We start from the raw sequence: 21,126 nt of genomic DNA, 5'->3' as shown, positions 1-21,126 counted from the left end.
ACTAAACATTACTGTATTTATACAAATGCAGTCAGTAAAGCACAAAAGGGATAAAGAAGAGAAGAAGACGCATTGGGAACACTTAACTCTGCACTTAAGAAAATTACAGGGAAAATAACAGATTTCAGTACCTAGTACTCCAGCATTTAGCTGCACCTCCAACTAAATCTATATAATCAGAAAACAGGCTGAAAAGACACACACGAAAGAGAGCTGCAGAACAACTTGCCAGAGAGTATTTTTATATCTCATGAAAACAATGCCTTGCAATAAGCTGTATTTTCAGGCAGAAATAAAAGCTTGTAGAATCACAGAATTGCCTAGGTGAAAAGGAACCTTGTCCACCCTTCTGTGGGAAGGGGAGCATAGATGAGACTAGCACTCTGATTATCCCCTCTTGAAAACCTCCAGCAATGCCCCCAGGGAGGCTGTTCCAACAAATGGTCAATGCTTCTATAAAAATTTTCTTTCTTATGTGAAGATGAAACTCCTCCCAGTGTAACCTGTTCCCATTACCCCTTACCATGTGGCTCCTTGTGCACGGACCCCACTCCTCAAAAAATCCCACCCCCGAGATTTCCCCTGACTGCCTCTTATGGTAGAAAAAAAGAGAAAATCCTGAACATCCTAGCTAAGCAATCTAGGCTACAAAACTGCTAGCCCAATTTTTTGTTTGTTTTAATGAGGATCAATGCAATAAAACGGGGCTTTTTGTTTGCTTTCCATTTTACACCTATATGAAAAAGAGATGCACACTGAAAACACTCTCCTTTAAAGGCTAGAAAACCCAACCTCAGGGGGATTCGCCATGTCCACCTCTATTAAAAATTGAGAGACAGAAAAAAAGAACAATCCCACCCTGCAACCACTGCTCCACCTGCTACCTTTGCCCGTGGCTGAAAACAATGGGAGAGAAAGGACGGAAGAGAATCCCGGGAAGTTATTCTCCACCTGTACTCGGCACTGGTGAGGCCACACCTTGAGTGCTGTGTCCAGTTCTGGGCCCCTCAGCTCAGGAAGGACATTGAGGTGCTGGAGTGAGTCTAGACAGACAATGGAGCAATGGAGCTGGTGAAGGGTCTGGCACACAAATCCTGTGAGGAGCAGCTGAGGGAGCTGTGGGTGTTCAGCCTGGAAAAAAGGAGGGGAGCCTCTCCTCTCTCCGGGGAGACCTCACTGCCCTCTACAGCTCCCTGGAAGGAGGGCGCACCCGGCGGGGTCTGTCAGTGACAGGACAAGACAACGTAGTCCTAACCTGTGCCAGGAGAGGTCCAGGTTGGACATTAGAAGGAATTTCTTCACCGAAGGAGTGATTAGACACTAGAATGTGCTGCCCAGGGAGGTGGTGGAGTCACCGTCCCCGGAGATGTTTAAGGCTGGACGTGGCACTTAGTGTCACAGTCTGGTTGACACGGTGGTGTTCGGTCATGGGTTGGATTCGATGATCTCAGAGATCTTTTCCAACCTAAGCGATTCTGTGATTCTGTAATTTTGTAATTCTGTCATCACCACCCTGCGCGCGCTCCCGCCTCAGGCAGGCGCGCGCCGTTCCCGCCCACCGCCTCACAGGCCCCGCCCGCCCCCACGCGCCCGAGCACGCGCAGCGCGGTGGGCGCGGCCAAACGAGGCGGACCAGCCGCTTTCGGAGCTGGTGGGCGTGGCCACATACGCGGCCGCGCGGGTGGGGGCGTGGCCAGACGTGGGGGCGTGGTCAGACATGGGGGCGCGGCCGACGGGCGCGGCGGGGTCAGAGAGGCGGGGGAAGCGACCGGGCGGGCGCGGGGCTGCCGGCGGAGGCGGGGACAGAGACCGGGTGGGCTTCGACGGGAGCTGTCGCCGCCGCTGCCGCCGGCACCGAGAGGGCGCTGGCCATGGATGCCACCACGCTGGAGCTGGACGCGGTAAAGTTCGCGAAGCTGGCGGTGCAGCGGGACCAGAGCGGGCGCTACCAGGAAGCGGTCTTCTACTACAAGGTACGGCGGGGACGCGCCGGTTCCCTTGGGGCGCCGCTGTCTCATTCCCCGCGCCGCGGGCCGCGTGATGCTCTTGAGCTGCCGGAGGGTTTGCGCTCCCCCCTTGGCCCCCCCGAGGGCCGCAGAGGAGTGTTCGGCACCCCCGCCGCCCGGCACGGCCCTGCAGGCGAGGAGAGACGCGCTGGGTCAGCGCGGCCGCCCCCGCCCTCCCCCGGCGGGTGTGCCCTGGGAGCGAGCTGCTCGGCCCGGGGAAGACGAGGCGGTGCCCGCCGAGACGAGAGCGGAAGGCCGTGCGTGAGCGTCGAAAGTTTGTCAGTGTTCGGAGGAGCCGCGTCCTTCAGGGCGGGTTGCGAAACGCCTTTTCCGTGCGTCCTGTTTTTAGGTGGGAACGAGCGCTGCCCGGGCGCTGATGTTTACCGACAGGCTTAGGGGAAGCACTGCAGGTGCTCGGCTTAAAAAGCGGGAACGGGCTCTTATTCCAGCTGCTGGAGACGCAGCCCCTTCAGTGCTTCTGGGAAGATTCATCGTAACCTAAAAACGTCTCTGCCCCGCTGGTTTTACACGTTCTTTCCTGGCCTCTCCCGAAGCGCTGCCAGGCCAGAAATACTGATCAGTTTTATGCTGGCCATGTAAGCACTGGGCATTTTGGAGAAAGACAAGTGGGCATACTGCCGCTCCTGGGTGAGCAGCTGGAAGCAACTCTCTTGTACAGTCACCAAATAAATTGAGAGGTCTGTGGTGAAATACAAGATGCTCAGCAGTAAGACAGCTTCAGATCACAAGCTATCAGTGACAGATTTTTATTCGTGTGAATATTCTTACCATTAGGGACCAGATTTTATTGTTTCAGTATAGTTTCAGGTTGGTGTAGCTAAGGGTATAATGAGGTTGATTCCGTGTCTTACTCAATATCTTTAGTATTACAGATACTCAATACAGATACTACTAGTATTTAATCGGTTTTGTGCAAACATTAGGCATTTTTCACCTATGTAAATTGTTGTTTTATGTGTTGTAAAGTTGCATTAAAGTTCCATATTGCATTGACTTCTCACCTGTGAGAAGCCTCTTTGAAGCCTCTGTTTATCCTTATCACAGTAATCATTCCACAGATTCCATTATCCTGACAAAGTGATTCTCTTCCAATAATTTGTTAAGGGATCTGTAGCTGGTCTTTTATTTCTTGAGTGCAAGGTGTCTGTGAAATGTTTAAAAAGCACAGTGTTAATATCTTGGTGGCTTATGCATGTAAGTGTGAGAGAATAGGAAGAAGAGTATTTTTTTTTTAACTCAGTTGTTAATTTTTAGAAGGCTAAATTTATATAAGTAAACCTTATATATGCAAAAGTTTTAGTTGCCCATAATAACGCCGATAAGCTCTGTGTTCATCAGCAGCAGCATGTGTGCATGGTCTAATAACCATGTGCAGTACTGCTTTAGTACCATGTATCTCTCCTTTTATCTGGAAGAAATTACTCAGTGCTATTCAGACTGAAAATATCTTTTTGTGCAATTCGTCATCCCTGTATGCTTTTGAACATACATGTGTGTGGAAAATCTTTTTCACCTGCTGTATACAGGTGATATTCTTGCTGAGTGGAAAAATGCACCCCTGGCAGTCTTGGTGCACTTGAAGCTACTCAAGACAAGAGGGTAACCTAGGTATGTTTGGCTTTCCAGATGTTGCTTGAAGAATCACTGCCATATTAGATTATACAAAATAATTACAAAATGACATTCATTATTTCAGGGATATTTTACTTGTTTATTTATTTATATATTCCAGCACAGTAGAAGTAAGCTCTGGCCTGTCACCAGCTTTCTTATCAACCGGTCTAAGAAGTTCAGAGCCCACTGGTGCAATTACTAAGCATGTGGGAAAGCTTGGGTACTGAACTGGCTTCTGCAGGAATTTGACCTTAAGGATGAAATATGAAAAATGCTACAGTTGTTGCCATAGACAACACCAAGATGTGTGAATGGAGTTTCTATGGTTAGCAAATGCGCTTGGCTTCCTGCTACCATGTAACTTTGATAGATGCTTAGGGAAGTGCTGCATGTGAGCCAGCTTCGGGCAGCTTGCTAATTAATGGTGCTCTGCAGAAATGTCAGGATCATATTTGGACACCGATGACTTCAGCCAAAACTGCTGAAGGCTGTTGCTAAGTCTGGCTGTTGACTAGCTGTTAGCAGCTTGCAGACTGATGATCTGTAGTTAGCTTAGTGTGACTGTGGCACACTACTCGTGACAAACAGTAGTGACACTGGAGAGATTATAAATGCTAAGTCTGAATTGCACATCCATCTGGTCACTGGAAACAGCTGGCATGCTGGCTCCACAAGCACTCTGTCAACTGCTTCAGTCCTTCGCAGATTTGGTTTATAAAAGACTTGTTTCCATTGTGTTTTCATCTTAAAACCAGGCAAAAACAATTGTGCTTGAAATCACAGAAGCAACATCAATTATACACTGGTTTTGTAGCACTGGTTTGGAAATCCACATTTGTTCTTTGCACCATGTGTAGACCAGATACCTTTGTGATACAGCACCTGCTTTGTCAGTCTGTACTCGCAGTATGTCAGACAAATATACCCATCCCTTGAGCACACAGCTGTAGTGCACTATTTTTCCCTGCAAAAAATAGTGTGCTAGACCTTAATGGTAGTTAATTGCTACATATAAATGGTACTTCTGCTTACCCTTCAGTGGCTGTTTTGTGTGATGTAGTAGGGAGATGGATGCTGGCAGGGAGCATGCAGTAGTAGGTTCTGTGATGTTTCTCAGTGAAAATTTATCCTGTTAACAAATACAGGCTGTGTCAGGATCAGTTTTTAAGTTTGGGCAAACTAAACGGATGAATACGGGAGTAAACTGCTAAGCTTAACCAAAATAATGGCCATAAAACACGTGAGGGAGCCCTGGCCATGGATCTGTGCTTGCCCTGTGCAGGGCAGCCTCTCTGAGCACCAGCTCTGTGAAGCAGCTCTCTAGTTACTCTTCTGCTTTCTGCCTTCCCAGCCTGCCTGCTACCCGACCACCTCTTCTCCTCTGCTGCTGGTGGGAAGGCAAGCGCTGCCACAAAACTGGGGGGTTTTCCCGTGTCAATAATGGGAACAAAACAAGGTTTCTGTCCTCATTTTTGTGGGCTGACTGATGTTGATTCTCCATATGGTTCGGAGGCTGTGTCAGCTCTGGCTATTTATTGCAACCCTGCCAAACCTAACGTGTTTTTCATAAATTCAGTGAAGGGATAGACAGCTTATGCAACTGAAGGCATTTTTTCTTAATAGATTTGTACAGGATGGAAAAAGCCTTAACGTGGGTAATGTATGGTGCTTCTGAGCCAGAGGCCTATGCTCCCTCCTGAGAGCAGACTTTCACCCAGTTTGTATTTTGTGTACATACAAACGTTTAAAAAAACAAGTTGGAGAAGCTAGGAAGCCTCACATTTGTAGATGTTCCAGATTGGATAGCTTTATCTGAGTAATAATAATTTTTAAAAATTCTTTCTAAACAAAAAATCTTGGCAGTTGATTTTAAAAAGCTTATATATTTGTTTACTTTTGTTATTACCAGATTAAATGCAAATAACTGGAATAGCTACTTTTTTCTCCTAACCTTAAATCCTCTGCTTTGAAACCGAACTGATTTCAGTGCATGCTTGAAGAGGTTTACTTAAAATCTCCTAATTTCATACATTACTATATAAACAGGCCTAAGATCTGATTTTACAGAACTTCTGAATGTTTTTGTAGTCTTATAGGTTGTCCCAGATGTGAGAAATTAAACATGATCTAGCTTATAACTTGAAACTTTTTCTTTTGAGCAGAATTTCCCTGCAGCCACTGAGGCTTTTTGCAGATGTAAGGGCTTGCTTTCATGCAACTCATGGCTGCTGTAGGCCCTCTGTTTATGGTAAGTAATTTTCTAGGCAGCAAACATTAACTTTGTCTCCAATTCTTCTCCCTGCAGGAAGCTGCCCAAGCCTTGATTTATGCTGGGATGGCTGGGTCTAACTTGGAAAACATTCAAGAAAAAATAAATGAGTACTTGGAGAGAGTTCAAGCTCTCCATTCAGCAGGTGGGTAAGGAGCTTTCTAATTAAACCTCTACTTAAATTAATTGAGTGGAAAGTTGTTTGCTGCTGTGAAATACATATCAATGGTGTTTGCTCTGTTTTTATTATTCTGATTTTCTTGTCCTTTATGAAGAATCACAAATATAATGAGCCTATTAGTGCTTCGAATTCTGATAGATCATAAATTAAGCAGAGACTGACTTTCTAAGGACTTGGGTGTGGGTTTTCTTTGCTTTTAAGTATTCTGAGGAACCACATCTGCAGAGCAAATGTGAGAAAGGTCATTAATAAAGGTACTAAGTGAGATGGACACTTAAGTATATTATTATAGGTGATGGATTTTCACAAATGATGCAGTATTTTACATAATTAAACATTCTTGTTCTCCGTGTAGTATGAAAGAGATTTTGCTTACATTATTTCAATTCTGAACTATCCTAGAAGCTAACCTCTACTCCAGGGAAGTGTGCTGGTGCTTCCTTGCCATTGCATAGATGTTTTTAGCAAAGTTTAGAAAGATTTTGTTACCAGACAAGAAACAGACATTCCCCATCTGATTAGAGCTGCTAGTATTTTGGTGACATGTTCAGGATGTTTTTACATGTCTGCTGCTGTAGAAGGCTAAATGCTGTTTTTTTGTTTTAGTTCAATCACAGAAGACAGACCCTCTGAAGTCAAAACAACAGTTGGACTTGGAGCGTGCTCACTTCCTAGTTACACAGGCTTTTGATGAAGATGATAAAGGCAATGCAGAAGAAGCTATAGAGTTGTACACAGAAGCAGTGGAACTCTGTTTGAAAACAGTATGTTAAGCTACAGGTTAACTTGGTGGAATTATGTGATGGTAAGAAATTCTTCCACTCTCACAAATGACTGACCCTTAAAGGCTGGCTTGAAAATGGAGTACCTGTATTTGTCAAAACTACCTTTTAATTTTTTTTTGTTTGTTTCACTGTTTTGGGGGGATTTTTTTTAGTGTTTCTTCCAGTCTTTGTTATATGTTACTATAGAACACTGTAAAATTTTGGAAACTTGTCATTTATGTGGGTTTTTTCTGAACTGGATTATACTAAAAGCTAGAAATATTCTGGAATATTTTTCATGTTGATTTTTGCCCTGGAGCAAATACTACAAAAACAGAAATTAAAAACTGTTAAAAATGAAGATGACTTGCCAATGTGTCAGCTGTATTAATTTCTGACTACATTAAAGGAAGTCATTTAAGGGAAATTCGTGTGTGTAACGTTTTCTGAAGACATAACAGTCTACAGGTGCCAAAACTATTAAAAATACTACTTGATTACTCAAGTGTTTAACACTAAAGCTGTTATGAGTGAATTCAATTCACACTGAAATTATTAAGAATGAATTGGCTGTTACATAAACAATGAAGAATATAATTACAGGTACTGCTTTTCTCCCTTAAGTCCAGTTGCCTTAACTAACTCATTACAAGAAGAGCTCACCATCATAATGTAACTCCACCAAGTCTGTTTTTCTTTTTCTCTTCTTTTCAATGTTATAATATATATTTGTGGGTTGGTGAGGGTGTTATATTACTGTTGCTACATGCTTGAGTAAATCCTTTCCTCTGAATGATGTTAACAGGTTTTACCTAGGCTAAAACCCCTGGTGATACAGTGTAACCAGATCAAGAGTTAGTAGAGATGCTCTAGTTTTTCCACTTGAGCTGTTGGAGCAGAACATTTTCAGTCTATTACATAACATTTACTGCAGCAGCATGCTCCTCTTTCTCTCCTATGTTCCTCCTCCTGTTGTGTCAGTGCATGCAAATATTACTGAAGTCAGCCTGAAAATATCTCTTATTAACAGCTGCATTTATTGGGTATTTCATTAGGTACAAGATACTGCTGAAGTTTCTTTTAATCTTGACTAGCATATTCTGTTGTTGACATGATGGTAAGGTTTGTCCCTTGGGGCGACCGAAAAGTACTTTCTTCTTCCCAGGATGAAAGGAGATTTAAGGGACTCTGCTATCTTGAAGCTTTACTCCCATCTTTCTCCTCAGTATATTGGAGAGATTTGTTTCTTCCTTACCCTTGAAGTACTCAGAGAGCAGCCATTGCTCCTCGTCTGTGGCTGATTCATCGATGAGTGTGCTGGTGTTCCATCTCCACTACTTACCTTCATAAATATTTTCAAGTCTTTTCCAACCAGGAACCCCAAAGTGTTATTTATTTGCAAATTAAATTAGTTGCTTACAAGAGGGTGTTTCTAGTTTTGTTTCTTGGGGTGAAAGTAGCTTGCTTTTTGTATCTTCAGCTGACGTCCCTGACCTGGAATAATTGGTCAAGGCACAAAGCTAGAACCTTAAACCTCTTTTTGGGTGCCACAGGAGAGGCCACACCTCATGTTGTGCCTCCTGCAGATTGTTTGGCTGCAGAAGCCGTGCTTCATCTGTAAGGAAGACAAAGTGTGAACTGTCATAAATGACCTCCCAGATGGGAACAGAAGTTTACACTCTTCACATCTTTTGTCACCCTGTCCTAGGTTATTTTACGCTTTTGATTGCAAGTTAAAAATGTTCTTGCACCACTATGTTGTTCGTTTGAAAACAAACTTACTTTATGAAAGTAAATATTTAAAATCTTTTTCCTAAGTTATCGTGATCATTTTAACACATTTGGGGAAAAGAATCAGAATGCATCCAATCTCAGCAGTAAATGCAGCATTTTGGTATGTCTTCTTTCTGCCAACAGGGTTTGAATACAATTAATTCTTCTGGCAATTCTTTTTGTGTATGGACTGTTTTCCATGCTGAAGAATTTTAGACACAACTTCCATTCTATCCAAATTTCACTAGAACAGCAAAATGGTTTCTGCTTACACAGTATTTTTTTTATGTTGAGTTTAAAAAAGGAACAACAAACAAAGCAAAATATTTGCTCATTTCAAAAAGAGAATTGGAAGAAATAGCTAGTTACTTTTTGCTGTAATCTAGGAGGATGGCAACTGAGCTAATAAAACATGTTCGTGGTTTTTGGATGTGTAGATTTTTCTTTAATTTTGCACTTTAGGCTACTGAAACCTCAGAAGCAGGCCTCCAGTCCAAACTGAAACAGCTGGCTCGACAAGCACTGGATAGGTGAGTACTGCTAATGTTAGTAAACATACTTGCTGTCAGGTCTAAGTGCACCCTCTGAGTTGGATTCTCAGTCTAACATATCTGTGTGGATTCGTGTAGACTAAGCTCCTGCAGAGTTCACCTTGGAGCCAGTTGCCAGCTGCTTCACTGCTGAATGTGGCAGCAGTTTGCCAACCCTCTGGGAATCTTGGGACATGCAGAATTAGGAAAGCACTGTGTGCTTGTTAGAACAAATGCAGTATTTCAGAGATATAATCCAGGGTACTATAATTATTGGCCTCCATAAAAGATGCTGAATTCAGGCTAGCAGGAAGTCAAGGTGTCAAGTGTCCCTCCATAAGGAAGACAGCTCGGAAATTGGGAAACATTTTTCTTTACAATAGCAATCTAATTACATAATTTACACAAGTATAAGGTCAATGTACCTCTTTTTAAATCAGCTCTGTGATGGTGAATCCCAGGCTGTGTTGGGCTAAATTTCAGTATAAGCTGAGTTTTAGCACTTCTCAGGCTGTGTTCAGGAAAAAATCCCAATATTTAGTATGTGTGTGACTATCCAGAAGCTTAATGCAGCAGTAACAAAATATGGCTCCTGCATACCCCGTGTTCAAGCAGTTGAAAGACTGGGTTGTGAGAATGCCCATGGATTTTACTACTATTGTCCTGCTAGACAAAATAAATCTGGAAGGTATGAGAGGATGCAGATCAGTTTTTTCTCAGTGTTTCAGTGATCTTCTTCTGAAATTCCACATAATGAACACTTACACAAATTCTCCTATTAGCATAATTTAGAGGCAACAAAAATCTAATGAGTTCTTTCAAAAGTAGCTAGTATGAGTTGGAAATGCTATATTTTAATTGGTTCAATAAAATAAAAATAAAGAAGTACCAACATCAGAAATTGATTTTTGTTTTTTAGAAAAAGTAGTGTTGGTCAACTGAGGCATTTGCTCATTCCATTTAACATATGTGGGAACATGAACAAAGAAAATCAGTAATTGAACTGTAGTTATATTTTTATCACTGTTGTAAAGAAAATGCATTCTTTATTTGCTTTAGAGCAGAAGCACTGAAGGAATCTATGTCAAAGTCATCTCAGAAAGAAAAGTCAACTGCAGCCAAACCAAATCAGCCAGTCAGAACAGTCTTTCCATTGGGACCAGATTTTTCTTTAAATGATAAACCACAGACAATCAGAGCAGTACAAGCTAGTGAATCTCAAGGTCAGAGATACACTGCAGAGGAGATTGAAGTACTCAGGTAAGTCTAAGATTTTCCAAAATGAGTTCATGGTAGGTGTGATTCTGAGAAGCCAAAGTGCAAAGTTGTTTTTATAGATTGTACAACTGCTGCTTCACTGGAAATAAAAGGAGCATAATATTTTATATTACTCTGCCTTGTATTCCATCCAGTTCCTTTTACTTTGATTTTTATTATAGGTGAAATAAGCTACAAATAATCTATAAAACCATTAACCTAAATTGTGACTTTTGAAAACTATCAAACATATAATGTTCAAGAGGTAGTGGTCTTGTTTTCAGAAGCGCTGTGTATTACTAGTTTTTAAAAACTTATTTTATTGTTACCTTCTGCGAGTTAATCTTCAGAAGATGATTGATAGGTTTGTAACTCTTCTTTTTTGTTGTTTTTCTTCTGACTTGCAGGAAGACTTCAAAGATTAATGGCATTGAATATGTACCTTTCATGAGTGTTGATCTGAGAGAACGTTTTGCCTTCCCTATGCCTTTTTCGTAAGTATGCTTCAGTTACTGAGCTTCATTTTTGTTTTTATTTTCAAAACTTTGCCATATTTGGTATTTCTGTATTTTCTTTTTCAGGGTTTAAAATCATTTACATAGGCTTTTAAGCATATTTTAAGCATAATTCAGGCTGAGATATTTAAATACTACCACTTCCTTCTTCCGCTTTGAACTTAAAACTTTATTGTAAGCTGATCCTGCTCTGTAGTACTTTTGCACTCATGTCTTGAAGCCTAGAAGAATAAAATTATATTTGGCTTTTTGGATTATTGGGCTGGGCTGGCAGCTTGAGTCTGTTTTCTGATGCTACTCCATGCTAATGAGTTTAGCTCTGTTGCCTGTAAAATGCAGGTGATAGCTATTTCTTCTGTAAAGGGCTATTCCAAGGAAGAATGTGAGATATAACAGCTAGATTTTCATTCATAAGCAATAATAATAAGATTACACAGCCATAATAGACAAAGACATCTGGGGTTGGTTGATTTCTTTTTTTAACATTTTTGCCTTTTCCCCCCTTAAAAATCACAAACTTTGAAGCAGTGTTCCTTGAAATTGTTTTACAGCTTTGTAATTGTTCTGTGCATATTTTGCACCACCTATCTGACATATTTAAGACTGTATATACCATAAAAAGCTCTGCTAAACTGCTATTGACTTATTTCTACTTTTTTTCTCTCTTAAATCTAGTGATAAGTGTGGGAAGCTACCATTATCCCCCAAACAGAAAGCAATGTTTTCCAAGTGGGTGAGACCAGATGACATAACAAATAACCCTACAATGATCTATACAGTATCAAGTTTCAGCATAAAGCAGGTAAATTGTTCCCAAGTTAAAATGGGTGCTACTGGTGGTTTATCATGGGGGACCTCGTTGTTCAAAAAGGAATCCCCAAATATGAGAGTGCTTTCCTTGGCTCTTATGAGGAATAAATAAAAAAAATAGGAATAAATGGAAAAATGAGGAATAAATGGAGGAATAAATGGAAAAAAATTTGCTCTGTAGGGGTCTCATGTGAGCAAGCATACATTTTCTGCCTCTTTAATAGTGGCTTTGCTTCTTTTGGTTTAAATCCTTCCCTTTTGAAGGGAAGTACTAACTGACTGTTTCCCTTCCCTCCACACACTGCATTCATCTCTCAGTATCTGAGTTATTACTGAATTCCTCACTGGTTTTCTTCTCTTTGTAGACAATAGTGTCAGATTGTTCTTTTGTGGCATCACTAGCTATCAGTGCAGCATATGAAAGAAGATACAACAAAAAATTGATCACAAGGTAAGTAGCTGTTGCTTTTTAAGATCTTTTCAGACTTAACACTGCCAAGCTTTTGCAGTGTGTTCTGTGACACCTGTACACAGTCAAAACCAGCATTTGTTTCACCTTCATCTCCCTTGGACTCGTGGTTTCAGCGCTTCTAAGCTGGAAGCCAACTTTATATTGAAACAAAGGGTTTTAAGTCTAACAGCAAAAAACTGTTAGACAAACATTCCTAATAAAAATTTTGAGTCAAAATTGGGAACAGATTGTGAATTTATTCACCATAGACATGTTCAAAAAACCAACAGTTTTCAGACATTTATGTACGCTCCAATATCCAAGATTACTCCCAAAAGTCTGCACAATTTGTTGCATCATGGTATAAGTGTTTTGTTTCTTTTATTAGTACCAGAACATCTCATCTGTCTTTGTTTAATGGATAACCCAAGCTTTATCCAGCCAAGCAGCACTTTATTAAATTTGCTGTCCTGGTTAGACAATTACCATTGATTACATTTTCTGGGGTGTAACAAGCCTATGAAGTGGCTCCCTTACTGTACCTGCAGTGTATTAATCAGATTTTCTGGGGTATATAGGCCTTTGACTCCTTAACTTGCTCAAGATAGCTTTCTTTTTCTATGACATCTTATTCATTTCTAGTTATATGATAACCATTAAACAATTCTTTATTGAATTTTGTTCTTCACCTGTTGATTGAGTTCTCTAAGGGGTATAGGTTCATGGAGTTCCTTTCTGCAGGTGCTGTGAGATAATTTCTCAGGGTTTTCTTCTGACACTCAGCCAACACTGATTTTAGCTGGCTTTGATTTAGATCTTAGTCAAACATTCCTTAGCTAATCAAGCATAGTTCATTAAAAATTCTTTTAAAATCACAGAACTCCTGGCTAAGATATAACTTGCTGTCAATATAGGTATGTATACAGACACTGGAGTCTAACTTCAGATGTGCTTTGAGGAGTAAGCAATAGTTTGGAAGGATTTTGTATTTGTTTGGGAATTTTAAAATATGAACTTTATTTATAATGCCCTCTGGTTTCATTTTTCTACTTTGTTCACTGCTGTGCAACAGGTGGTCCATTTTACAACTCATTGTAGAATTAATGTTAACAACACTATCTCAGCTCCACTCAATTGGCATCCTATGATAAATTTGCCGTGGATTTTCTGGACTTTGCTAGGATGCTCTTGCCAGACCAGTATGTGAATGTTTTTGGATTGTTTTGTTTTAACCTATTCTTTTTGGAACTGAATTTGTATTCTTTTCAAAGTTCTGCACTGCCTTCTCCTTCAAAAGTCTGACTTGTCATTCAAGCAAATACTGTGTTTATATTATAGATTTTTTAAATACTGCTTGTTTAATCATAAGATAAATTTGTTTGCCTTGCTTCTGTTTGAGAAACAGGTTAGTTATGTTCTTTTTGCTACTATATTAAGTACAAAGCTGCAGCAAGAGCAGGGCCTGAAAAAATAAAACCAATTTAAACATGATCATTTATACTAAATTGGAGTTGCTCTTCATTAAACATGCAATATTTCTGCTCAATGTAAATTTTATAAACAGATTGTGTTAATCCCGCTTTTATCATTTTAAGTGTAGGTACAGCCAAGTCATTTATGTAGTAATTTCCTCCTTTTTTTTTTGGTTTTTTTTTCTGTTAACAGTATAATTTACCCTCAGAATAAGAAGGGGGAACCAGAATATAATCCATGTGGTAAATACATGGTGAAGCTTCATATCAATGGTGTTCCTAGAAAGGTAACTTTTTTGGGGGAACTTACTACTGTTACTGCATGAGTCATGTGTTTTAAAGGCTTGATCAGCTTCACTATGAAGTGCTTGCATAGCAAAAGCTTTAGGCTGGTGTTTTTGGAAAGTATTTTTTAATTGTTAAACATTTTTGAGATTAATTTTTAGTTTTGAAGTATGCAACCACATACTTCTGTCTGTACATCTGTACTTCTGTAGACACTAATAAAAACAGCCTTACATTAAATTCATGTAAAAAATGCCTTATATTACTTAACAGAATTGTGAAAACCAAAGAGGAACAAAGCTATGTATCTCCTATTTATGAACTAGATGTGCACTCTTCCACTCCATCATAGAAAGAATTAAAAATTACAGAGAGGGATATCAGGAAGAGTATAGATATGAAATGACCATAGAGGAATAACTTGGCTGATAATTCAAGCAAGGCCTTGCTCAACTACAGATTTTTAGTAGGAAGAGGAAATGCCTGAAGATAAAACTTCTCAACTCACAAACAACTTCATTTTCTTTTCAGTGTAATAAATAAGAAGATAAAATAATGTATTTCTCCACATCATACTTAATTGTAGCACAGATCATAGTGACTGATGAATGCTTATGAGAGTTCAGAAGTTGAGTGGTCATATTCATAGGGTGGGGAAATAGGGAAACTCCTCAAAGGCTCTTAATTGTTAAAATATAACCTCTGGGTCAGGAAGTCCTTGAGCTGCAAAATTCTGGAATCTGAATGTTCCAGGAAAGTGTAATCTTTGTATCTGCCTTGCTCTTAATATTCTTTCTAAAATATCTCCTAAGGGCTGCCTTTTGTTAAGGATGAATGGCCATTTGCTCTCCTATGAAAAGGTCTATTCATTCCTGCACAGATAGGATTTGACCAGAGAATGTGCTGTGTTGGTAGCCTGTATTTGTAATGGACCAGTGCCAACAGGAAACTGAAACATCTATTCAGAGAAACTGTTTCAGATTACTGCAAATATCCAGTAAGAATCTGCAATGATGGTGAATATATAGTACCTAATTTAAAGAAGAAATTATAATGCTGTCAGAGCTGCTGCTTTGAGGTGTTCTTCCTTTTCAGAGAGAAGAAACTTAAATCTGGAACTAGAGGCTATGAAAGTGATATGAAACAATTTGTTTCCCTAAAGATAAATAAATATTTATGTCTCTGCTGGTTACCAAGCATTGTCCATGCTCTGATTCCTAATTAGATGAGAAATATTGTTAGGCTTTTCTTTACCTTTTATGCTTGTAATTGCATGGAACCTTTCTGCAAGTGCCTTTTGCAGTAGCTATTGCACACTTTATAAGAGTGTACTGTCACCATCAGTCAAGGCAGCCACTCACATGTCACCAATTAGACCAGTGCAATCAAGAGCTGGCAGTGGAATTTCCTTTTGACTTTGGCAGACCACTGCAGGATTGATAGAGGTGTCCATATGTGAGAATAATGGTCAGGTCTGGCTGTGTCTGAAAAGCCTTGTATTAATGAGGATTTTGTTTTATTTTCTGATTGCTTTCAAAATACATTATTAGGTTTATGATGATTTTTCATTCATTTCACACAGGTAATCATAGATGACCAGTTACCTGTTGATCATAGTGGGGAACTTCTCTGTTCTTATTCCAATAATAAGAACGAATTATGGGTGTCACTTATAGAAAAGGCTTACATGAAGGTCATGGGAGGATATGATTTTCCTGGATCAAATTCTGTAAGTATGAGATTATTTCTAAGAGGAAAAAAATCCACTTAAATAACAATGAGTAAAATAATTTCATTCTAATGAAATCAAAGTGAACAGACAAGTATTTAGTTTGACATTTTCTTAATTTTTTTTCTGTTTCTTTCTTTCACAAATATTTTTATCTGTGCTTAATGAAATTATTCCATCAAAATAGAATGAGCAAGACATCTTGATGTCAATCTTAGTTCTCAGATTTCAGTATTGGTGTTTGTGGGTACAAAGGGTTTATATAGAGTCTAAATGGATGTGTTGGGTGAAGTCAAATTTTCTTTGCTCATATCAATACTGCTGATTTTGGTTTCTAACTCTTTCAATAAATAGGGCAGTTCTCCCTCATTAGGTAATGGAGTCAGCTAGGAAAGGAACAGTCTAGACATTTAGAAGGTCTCTGTAGAGGGAGCAAGTACTTTGATCTGTGCAAGTTTTTTATCAGATTGTTCCACCCATCTCCATAAATATGCATTGGGTTTCTGTAATGTGGTTACTAAAGAAACAGTCAACATACAAGTGACATGCAAGTTATTCTTTGAAGAGGAATGGTTTGCTGAAATGAGTAGCCCATGTAATTTGTTACTTAGGGAGCCTTTCTGATTTTAATTTCATACTACTAAAATTTTAAAGATTTTTTTTTTTTAATTGATGGTGCTAATCGGTGTCTTGACAATGACATTCTTGGTGGATATACTTAGTAATCATCACCTCTTGAAAAATTGTTATGGAGACAAATGTGGCTTTGTGTAAGGGGTAAATGTAGCACATATTTTTAAGTGTCAGGCTGCTTTGTTTTGAAGGACAAAAGCTGGTGAGAATAACAGTGTTTTATTCCCATTGACATCCTCTAACTTGCTATCTGGAAAAACATCTTGACTGGTGACATTTAATCTCCACCCTTCCTGCCCCCTTCACTTTCCACTGTATTCCAGCTTCCTTCTGTGATCAGGGTTACTTACAATCAGGCTGCCTTCTGTTTGTAATTCCTCAAGTTCCCACCCCCCCCAGTGCTGGTTATTGACACTTCAAGCATTTACAGTCTCTGCTTTTGCTTTGAGGAGTACAAAGCAAAAGCATAGGAATTAAGCAATATTTCAAGGAGTTGGGAGATGAAAGCATCTTTTTATGGAAATACATGTCAGTGACAGCTTTACGAAAAAGAATAAAAAACCAAAATCCTGAGTTTTAGAAACAAAACATAAATTATTTAAAATGCATATATAATAGCAAGGTACCAAAGTGCTTCTGAGATATGCTTTAAAAATCTGTAAATTAATGAAATAAATAGAACAGATCACACAATTGAGCATGACTGATGATTCTGATATGCTTCCATTCCTCTGGAATTCCAGTTTATTTCATCAGTTCACTTTCCAGCTTTTTTTTTTTTTTTAAGCTACTTGGAAATGTTGTCCTTGTCTAATCAAAGAATTTTTTGTTTGTTAGTGTTAATCTTGACCCTCTTATGTGTAGAGCTGTATTTCAAAGAAACTTTGAACTTATTTCAAAGAAACTTTGTTTCTTTGAAAGAAACTTGGTTTCTTTCAAGATGTTTTATGAATTGTGTACAGGCATCTTATGTTTATATATGGATTATCTGTTCTGATTTCTTTTGAATACTTGCATTTCAGAATATAGATCTCCATGCACTGACAGGTTGGATACCTGAAAGAATTGCAATGCACTCTGACAATCAAGCCTTCAATAAAGACAGCACTTTCAGAATGCTTTATCAGAGGTAGACATTTGTTCTTTCCTAAGTAATTAAAATGCCTGCTGTGTTGTAGCTGTGTTACCATTGTAAAAGCAGTAGAGTCACCACAGATACTTCAACAGCATTTTGGTACTGCTACAAATTGTGCTTTATAAAACTTCCATGTGCTTTCTGGAAGAAGAAAAATTGAGGTATTGGTGGCTTTGTTAGAACAGAAGATTAAAGTACTGGGGAATTTTGTGTGATGGAATTCTTCTTCTATATGTATGAATAAAAAAATAACCTACCATAGCAGTTGCATTTGGTGGTCTTAAAGGTCCAAAGTAAATGATTCTATTATTTTGCTTATGGTGAAAGATACAACTGTAAATTATAAATAGCAGGTATACCAAGTACTTTGATTTCTTCAAAATGGTTTTGTGCAGCCATGTTATGTATTTCAGTGCAGTAGAAGGGGGTTATTCTGTTGACTGAAACATCTGCATCCACGATAAAAGAGACTTTCCATAGAATTTTTTCAGTTGCTTAGGAGCTCTCAGAGCTGTCAACAATTTTTCAGATGTTCTAGTGATGTAATTTGAAGGAATGACTAAAGTTAGGATGGGATCTAGCCATTGGAATATTGCTATTGTTCACCTGGAAATGTGTTGATCCGTGCAGTCCAGTGATCCTGTATTCTGTCTAGGGACACCAAGTGTGTACTTGGATTTTTAGCGTAGGCTGGAAACACGTTAATGTGTTTTCACAACAGTAATTGTTCCAAAATTTACAATTGCTGTTCAGAACACTAAATACCTGCAAAAGTATAGAAGCATGAACTTCTCCTTCTTCAGAATCCTGGGGGTGTGACAGACTTAGTAAGTTGCTATATGCAGTCATTGACTGAATGGTGATGAAATCACATTTGTGCTCAGCTGTGGATCTGTGAAGAGTAACTTAAAAGTGACACAGCTTCAGCAACCAGCTTCAAGTTGATAAATGCTAAATTTTGTTGATAAAAATATGGAATTATATTAAAATAATATTTTTAAAATTAAACTGTATACTTAATAGTGAAAGAAAAATAGTTCCACTTTCTCAATTTTTTTTCAGGAGTGGTTTCTGTTGACAAAACCCCCGTATCCCAGTTTTTATAAAGCAGGGTCGTGCTAATGGGCAGTGTACAAACATGCTATTGTGGTGTCTGGCAAATGTTAGATTGCAACTTGTGGGATATAACTAAGCTATTTTTTCACCTCTTTTTGAACAGATTTCACAAGGGAGATGTCCTTATCACAACAGCAACAGGGGTGATGTCTGAAGAAGAAGGAGAAAAGTGGGGTTTAGTTCCAACCCATGCTTATGCAGTCTTGGATATAAGAGAATATAAGGTATGAAATGAAGCTGGAGGTGTTTTCAAACTCCTCCTTGAAACCCACATGGGTTTCTAGGTTTACCCTGGATAGCTACTGGTTTTTTTCCTCTACTGGCTAATATATTTTCTTTTGTCTTGGACTTGGTCTCCACTGGGAAATTTCAGAAAACTTCATGATTCTGTGTTTTTGTGATCCATATAAAAGCACTTTCAATATGTAAAAATGACTGTGACAAGCTGAATTGACAATATTACTTTGTGTTTTTATTAGGGACTTCGATTTCTTCAGCTAAAAAATCCCTGGAGCCACTTACGTTGGAAGGGACGATACAGTGAAAATGACACAAGAAACTGGACCCCAGATTTACAAAAATACTTGAACTTTGATCCCAGAACAGCTCAGAAAATAGACAATGGTAATTAGGTTTTAAAAGTCATTATCTTTTCAAATAGTGTAGATCTTTGTGGTGAATCCCTGCAGGAAGGTGGAATGAAATGCTTAAGCACAAGGAGAGTAAAACAAATACTAGAAACTAAATAGTCCAAAAGTTTAAGAAGTATTTGTGTATTTAAATCTGTCATTTCAGGTTTGTCTGGGGTTTAAGTAATCTAGACTGTTAAATATATATCTCAAATTCATGGACAGGAAAGTACTTCCTTGGTTAAGTGTGCTGTGTCAGTATGTGGGAGTTCAGTGCAGCTTATTCTGACAATAAGCTGTGTAATGCTGCTTTTTAATACGTGAGTGGACTTTCTGTGGGTTTTTTCCCTCTCCAACGTTTTCAAATATGTATAAACATGCTTACTGTAATCAGGATTTAAATCAGTCTTTCTGGTGCATCAGTTGCATTTTACTTTCAGAAAGATGTTTCTGCTTTTTCCTGTGTCCTAGTTGCTGCCTGCAAATCTCTGAGGGAGCCCTTTTGTTCAGTGCCACTGTTTTTACAACACTGTGCCTCCAAATCCATTAGATTATAGCATTTATTGATAAGCCTCGTGCAAGTGCCTGATGAAAACTTTTGATTCAGACATAAAAACAGCAGTCCTGGATTTGTGACAGTTATGAGATAATAGCTTGTTATTTATTTACCAATTTATTTAGTAAGTAATTAGTCACATCTGCTTGTTAAAATTTTATATGAAATTACCTTAGTAATTCCAGTGGAGTTATCCCTTCTAATTGGATTTACATTTGGTCTTCTTGTTTTTGTGTAGTTATTATTACTGGTTTTTAGTGCTGCAAGATCTGCAACTGCTCATGAAAGAGACATGATTTATAAGGCTGCTACCATTTTAAAAGTTTATTCCACTAGGAATTTGTTGGCTTGAAGGCACTGTTGTTGGCTGGAATTGCAATTAAGGGAGCTGTGGAGAACTAGAATAAATGCATGAAAATGTTGCAAATATACAGCAAATTTAGGGTGCAAAGACAAGTGACATAGGTGTTGGATGAAGTATCTTAGAAATACATTTGAACATACTCACATGTTGGTTGCATACTTGATTATGCTGGATGACTGCTGAAGTAGGTTGTTGAATTGCAGGAACCTCTTTGTGTATTTTATTTTTTTGGTTTTAGAAACCTAGGAAAGGGGAAATCAGGTCAGAATCAGCTAATGATGTCTCTTTCAAAATAGCAGATTTTCTCATACTTAGTGCTTGAGAATGGAAAAGCATTCTGACAGCTTCAGAAAGTCCCTGATAATAAGCAGAGACTAATTTGATTTTTCTTACTTTAACTTGGTTTGGGGAGCAAGTTTAAATTTAGCAATTTAGGCAGCGCAGACATTACTGCTACATTTTGCAGATATGTGTACTTATATAAGCTGTACCATTTGCTCAGAAAGAGACTTTTGAGAAACAAGTAAAATCAAGGTATCTGTTAAGAAAATAATAACTGCATTTCCTTTTCAGGCATTTTCTGGATTTCCTGGGAGGACCTGTGCCAGTACTATGATGTTATTTATTTGAGTTGGAACCCAAGTCTTTTTAAAGAATCTACATGTATTCACAGGTTGGTCCAAAAGATAAAACTTTTGTTTCAAACTCTCAGTAAGTGTTCTGTTGTGATGTTTCCTTCCTTCAGTTCTTCCAGGTTACAGATAGGAGCTTGAATTCCAGCCCTGTTCTTTTGAGCTTGATTTTACACTTTCTCAGCCCAGGCTTTGTTTTTGACTACTTCTGTAACATCAGTGGAGCTCAGTGACCCTTGTGATGTTTCTGTGGAACTGCAGCTGTGTAACCAGATTCTGACCTCAGTCCCACATCTCCCTGTCAGAATAAAAATCAGATTTTTGTGCAGTCCATCTCTAAGCTGTGCCCAGACAGTGCTTAAGTGACCTAGTTATGATTTAGAA

The 21,126-nt window shown here is 38.9% G+C and overlaps 1 protein-coding gene across 5 annotated transcripts in view; it reads left to right on the top strand.

The window, feature by feature from the left end:
* The first annotated feature begins 1,757 nt into the window (after window positions 1-1,757).
* Window positions 1,758-21,126, top strand: part of CAPN7 (calpain 7) — a 32,011-nt gene continuing 12,642 nt past the window's right edge. For 2 of the 5 annotated variants that reach the window (XR_009486617.1, XM_059847366.1), the window contains exons 1-14: window positions 1,759-1,973; window positions 5,947-6,055; window positions 6,698-6,855; window positions 9,091-9,158; window positions 10,218-10,418; window positions 10,823-10,909; window positions 11,606-11,732; window positions 12,106-12,191; window positions 13,857-13,950; window positions 15,531-15,677; window positions 17,333-17,439; window positions 18,665-18,785; window positions 19,041-19,185; window positions 20,684-20,783. Coding sequence is in view for 4 of the 5 variants with exons in the window: in XM_059847366.1 (XP_059703349.1) it covers window positions 1,872-1,973; window positions 5,947-6,055; window positions 6,698-6,855; window positions 9,091-9,158; window positions 10,218-10,418; window positions 10,823-10,909; window positions 11,606-11,732; window positions 12,106-12,191; window positions 13,857-13,950; window positions 15,531-15,677; window positions 17,333-17,439; window positions 18,665-18,785; window positions 19,041-19,185; window positions 20,684-20,783 (1,652 nt within the window). In the remaining variant the exon portion in view is untranslated. Of the gene's footprint in view, window positions 1,974-2,219; window positions 2,356-5,946; window positions 6,056-6,697; window positions 6,897-9,090; window positions 9,159-10,217; window positions 10,419-10,822; window positions 10,910-11,605; window positions 11,733-12,105; window positions 12,192-13,856; window positions 13,951-15,530; window positions 15,678-17,332; window positions 17,440-18,664; window positions 18,786-19,040; window positions 19,186-20,683; window positions 20,784-21,126 lie in introns of those variants that run through there. The other 3 variants (XM_059847398.1, XM_059847380.1, XM_059847388.1) reach the window with 3 other exon arrangements.

The sequence above is a fragment of the Haemorhous mexicanus genome, chromosome 1 (genome assembly GCF_027477595.1).
Source record: "Haemorhous mexicanus isolate bHaeMex1 chromosome 1, bHaeMex1.pri, whole genome shotgun sequence".
NCBI classification, from domain to species: Eukaryota; Metazoa; Chordata; class Aves; order Passeriformes; family Fringillidae; genus Haemorhous; species Haemorhous mexicanus.
The sequence above is the reverse complement of the archived record's forward strand: the minus strand, read 5'-3'. Positions and strand labels throughout refer to the sequence as shown.